General features: G+C 43.5%; 1 protein-coding gene across 1 annotated transcript; it reads left to right on the top strand.

Moving 5' to 3' along the window:
• The first annotated feature begins 1,259 nt into the window (after window positions 1–1,259).
• On the top strand, window positions 1,260–4,831 carry LOC127604161 (WAP, Kazal, immunoglobulin, Kunitz and NTR domain-containing protein 2-like). Its single transcript, XM_052071131.1, has 2 exons — window positions 1,260–1,624; window positions 3,067–4,831. The coding sequence occupies exons 1-2, from the start codon at window positions 1,445–1,447 to the stop codon at window positions 4,609–4,611; spliced, it is 1,725 nt and encodes a 574-aa protein (XP_051927091.1). The 5' UTR covers window positions 1,260–1,444; the 3' UTR covers window positions 4,612–4,831.
• The last annotated feature ends 238 nt before the right edge of the window (window positions 4,832–5,069 follow it).

Genomic DNA, 5,069 nt, shown 5'->3' with positions numbered 1-5,069 from the left:
AAAGGTAATGTGCAAATTTCTAAAATGGCATGAAAAAAATCTTGGTGATCATGTGTCTCGAAAAGATGTAACAAGTAGGACCTATTGATTTTTTAAATTCATACACTTTAAAAGAACAACACTGTACTCGATAAATACATTGTGTAAAGAAAAATACAACCTCTAGAATCTACCCCATAGATACAGGGTAATAATTTGCAGCAATTTCAACCCTTTGATGCACCCTGTAACCTGTAGTAACCGCTGTCCCTGAAAGGATTAATTGGGTAATAAATATTGGGTAAAGAGTACCCTCACCAAAAAGCTACAAAAAACATTAAGTAGTTTTCCTCCATTGTTACATCTGTACGTATACTGTACTGCACAATAATCATGCATGGCTTAAGTGGACTCACAACCCAAAGGATGTCGGTTCAATCCCCAGACCATGTCTGTCACGTTGCGAGGTGGTGGTGGACCCCAAAAAAGCAGGCAGGAGAGAGGAGCAGGGTGTATTTGAAGAATTGTATTTAAAACAAGAAAACTAAATCCTAAACAAAGTCCAAAGTAACAAACAAAAACCATGGCAGAAACTAGGGCTTTAAAAGGACTCCCAGCCCGAACACTCAGTGTCGGGTCATTGTGGCTTCTTGCTACTTTCATGAATTTTTTAGCTTCGCTTCAGTTTTGTTTTTGTTATTGAGAGTTAGTTTCTGCCATGGCATAACACTTCCTGTTAATGCAGTGCCAGCCAATTCTAGACCAAGTCTGAAAAGACGTTTAAAAACGTCTTTGGGAGTGAATGAGTTAATGGAAAGCAATTGCCGAAATTTAAATTTTAATCACATTCACTGATTTTCAAAAGGAAACCCCAGTGGGTATGTCTTGACTGTTCTTAGTTAAATATAATCCAGAATTCTTGAGCTCCATCTCTAAATAAAATCAGCGACGCAACTTTTAAAATTGAAGAGTCATAATATCTCGATGGTCTTTCCAGACCATAAACGTTGTCTTTCATAAGTTGAGTAGGCTTTCATTTAACTCCAGTATATTTCACACATTTCGAGCCGCTCTGTATATGTGTCACTCATGACTAGGAACATTTCTGCACTTGATATACTTCGTTTTTGGGTGAGTCTTTGCGCACAGCGCGCTTTGGCACCGGTGGAGTCTTCAAACGGTTAACCGTGTGTGTGTGCCTGTATGTCCGTGTGTGCGCGCGCGTCTGCGTGCGTGTGTAGGAGGCGGACGGGACCCTTCAACGGGCAGGTACCAGCCCAAACCCAACCACTCACTTAAAAATGTTCCTCCAACTTCCTCAGGATCAAGTCGACTCCTGTCCTGTTCCTGGCCCTTCCACACGTATAATGTGCTCCCGCGGGTCTTTTTAAAACTTCGCTGAGTTCAAAACTTCGACCTAACTTGTGTTCTTGGCCGCGTGTGGAACTGCGCTCCAAGTGCTGAGATGTGGTGGATGCTGTTCCCGCGTTGGATCTGGTTTGTGGCCAGTGTGTGGATGGAGCTCCAAGTTGGGGTTATGCCTCATCTCGCCTACTCACACGTGGGGATGTGCCCGAACGACATGAATCCTAACCTCTGGGTGGACGCCATGAGTACTTGTACAAGAGAGTGTGGATCAGATCAGGTAAGGAATATATTGAAAAATATATATATATATATATATATATATATATATATATATATATATATATATATATATATATATATATATATATATATATATATATATATATATATATATATATATATATATATATATATATATATATATATATATATATATATATATATATATAGGACAATCGGTGTAGAAACATGGATTGATGGGTTACATTTTATTAAGCAGCTCACTAACATGGTCATTGCTGTTCCGGGTACGCTTTCTTGCTGCTGCATTTTGCTTGGCATAATTTTAGGGGGGAGACTAATTTAACAACCAGTCAATCCTTTATCGGGTAAGGGATATATTAACCCTTTCAGGTACAGCAGTTACTACAGTGGACAGCTTATCATGTTATCAGGTTACGTTGGTGCATGAAAGTGTTATAATTAAACTAATGGACTAATGAGGGGAAGGTTTGTGCATTAAAGCCAATTATGCTTTAATTTTTTGGGGGGTTTCAAAATATCCAATATTGTGGATATGGATGCTTGACTAAAAAAACAAACAAAACAAAAAAATATAATCAAAAATTGTACACGGCCAAAAATATGAATAGATAGATACAACACACTCCTCTTGAGCTGCATGTGTACCTACGCTAATGCTAACATTACATCCATGTTTTACATGAACTTTTCTGTGACTGTCGCCCGTGCCAACATGGCTGCCTTCTTTAAGTCCTTTTGAGTTTTACCATAAATCAGTCACTGTACCCTAAAGTATCCTGTCTGTTATTGCACATGTAATATTCTTAAAATATAAAACCGCTATGTTTGACATTTTGTCCCTCACGAAGCAAGCTCATGACTCAATTGTGTGGCAGAGGAAGGTTGAAAATAATTGGACCCACAAATGTCAGCGCCCAAAGAGAACCCGGATTGGTGATGAAGCGCATGATGATGACACAGGATGGCATGTTAATCTTTGAAGTGAAGAGCAGCAAGCTAACCGTAACATTCGCGGTTCTGATTCAGTTGTTGCTCGCGATGTCAACAACAATTGCACAGAATGACCAAACCGCTGGTCAAGCGACCAAATTAGATTTAATTTATTAGTTATCTATTGATGTATTATTGATTCACTTGCCTTTTAATCAATTGTGACACAAATAAAAAGCCACTGTTCCATAAACGTGGCGCAGAAGTGTAAAACAAGCTCACTCATTCTCAGAAATAACCGGATAACAAGTCCCAACTCCTTGCATACTACAAGCTAATTGGATGGGATTGGAGTGGATACCACTAATGTCACCTTTAAGTAAAAAAATAAATAAATCACTGAAGAAAAAAAAAAGACGCAATTATCAACAGAGCCATTTGCTCTCCCCTTGAAATAACCTTGATCAGTGTTCTGTTTGTTTCCTGCTTTCTGATGACAACCTTGTTTCTCTGTCTGTCTTGCAGGAGTGTGAATCCTTTGAGAAATGTTGCCAGAACGTGTGCGGGAATCGTAGTTGTGTGGCAGCCCGATACGTGGTTGGGGAGAAAGGCCCTGTGGGCATGCCCAAGGAAGCGACCTGTGCCAGCTTCATGTGCGCCCAGCAAGGGGCAGAGTGTGACATCTGGGATGGCCAGCCAGTGTGTAAATGTCGGGATCGTTGCGAGAGGGAGCCTCACTTTACATGTGCTTCGGATGGCATGACCTACTACAACAAGTGCTACATGGATGCTGAGGCCTGTTCCAAGGGTATCAGCCTCTCCGTTGTCATGTGTCGTTTCCACCTCACCTGGCTGAGTACGAGCCCTGCGTTACCCCCGGTGACTACTTTCCACCCGACGACCACTCCCCTGCAGGTGACCGTCCCACCTCCCGCAGTGCCTCAGGCGCCTCTCATCTTGAGCACCCCCGTTCAGCAAACTCTAAATGTGGGTGACACGGCCAGCTTCCTGTGTGATGTCACGGGGGGATCCCCGCCTGAGATCACTTGGGAAAAACAGCTTTCGGAAGGTGTCAACAAGGTGGTCATGGGGCGCAATCACGTCCGGGGGAATATGGTTGTCACCAACGCTGGTCAGCTTGTCATTTACAGCGCCAAGATGCATGACTCGGGTGTCTACATCTGCACAGCTCGGAACCCGTCTGGCTCGGTACAAGTCCACCACGCACTCATGGTGCTGCCCATAGAGCCATCAAAGAGTCCAGTAGCTATGGACTTGACCCGGTGCTCCCCTGAGGAGTGTCTGAAACCCCCCGACAATCCCAACCTCTGTGGAAGTGACCTTGAGAAAGTGAGCTGGTTCTATGACTCGCTAAGCAACAACTGCATCTCTTTTACTCACTGCCACAGCAACAGCCAACAGCCAAGGAAGTTGTTTGAGACCCACGACAAGTGCATGCAGTGCTGTGGTCCTGAGTTGTCGGGCCCCTGCGACCTCCCAAGTCTGCAAGGCCCATGTAAGGCCTATGAGCCCCGTTGGGCCTACAGTAGCAGCCTGCGCCAATGCCAGTCATTCATCTACGGAGGATGCGGGGGCAATGACAACAACTTTGAATCCAAAGAAGCGTGCGAAGAGATGTGCCCCTACCCCCAAAACCACAACTGCAAAGCCTGTAAGCCGAGAGGTAAGATAGTGACCAGCTTCTGTCGCAGTGACTTTGTCGTCCTGGGACGCATGACTGAGCTCGCAGAGGAGAAAGACTCTGGCCATGCTCTTGTGACTGTGGAGGAGACCCTCAAGGATGAGAAGATGGGCCTCCGCTTTTTTGGTAAGGAAGCTCTCGAGGTAAACTTCATCAACATGGACTGGAACTGCCCGTGCCCCAACATTACAGGCGCTGCTGCCGAGGGCCAGGTTATCATCATGGGTAACGTTCGCGAAGGTATGGCTGTGCTGGAGCCGCACAGCTACGTAGGCGCCTCAAGTCCTCGTCGCGTCCGAAAGCTTCGAGAGGTCATCTCCAAGAACACTTGTGACATTCTCAAAGCCATCACCAACAGTCCTCTATAGGCTATTTGAAGGTCGACTACATTGAAGGGAAACGACACAACTCTGTCTTTGTAGTTCCATTAACCTCCATACAGGAACTACACAGCTTTGGCAATTCATTCTATGTGTTTTGAACTGAAAACTGACCAACCACTTACTATTTACCAGATACAGCCATGTATCAGTGGCATTGCTCAGACTTGGTGACATCACACCACTTCTACTTAGGTAGACTGTATATAGAACTTAATCATATAAAAAGATAATTTCATACGTATACCAAAAACACGGGGGTGACATTTCAAGGGCAGCTCAATTTTAACGTGGAACGACTTCGAATTTGGTTTAACGGGATTATAATTTTCGATTGTCCAAATTAATTGATTACTCAATAACTAATTGATTATGAAATGAATCAATAACTATTTTAATAATTGAGTCATTGTTTAGAACAATTGTTTAGCTTAAATATTGTCCCA

The sequence above is a fragment of the Hippocampus zosterae genome, chromosome 7, assembly GCF_025434085.1.
Source record: "Hippocampus zosterae strain Florida chromosome 7, ASM2543408v3, whole genome shotgun sequence".
NCBI classification, from domain to species: domain Eukaryota; kingdom Metazoa; phylum Chordata; class Actinopteri; order Syngnathiformes; family Syngnathidae; genus Hippocampus; species Hippocampus zosterae.
This window is presented reverse-complemented; position numbering and strand designations above follow the sequence as displayed.

What these genes read in the sequence shown, in the direction of transcription:
- LOC127604161 (XM_052071131.1), top strand. Translation starts at nt 1,445, where the DNA reads ATGTGGTGGATGCTGTTCCCGCGTTGGATCTGGTTTGTGGCCAGTGTG. An exon ending in GAGAGTGTGGATCAGATCAG is followed by an intron (nt 1,625 to 3,066) that starts GTAAGGAATATA and finishes TCTGTCTTGCAG; the next exon opens with GAGTGTGAATCCTTTGAGAA.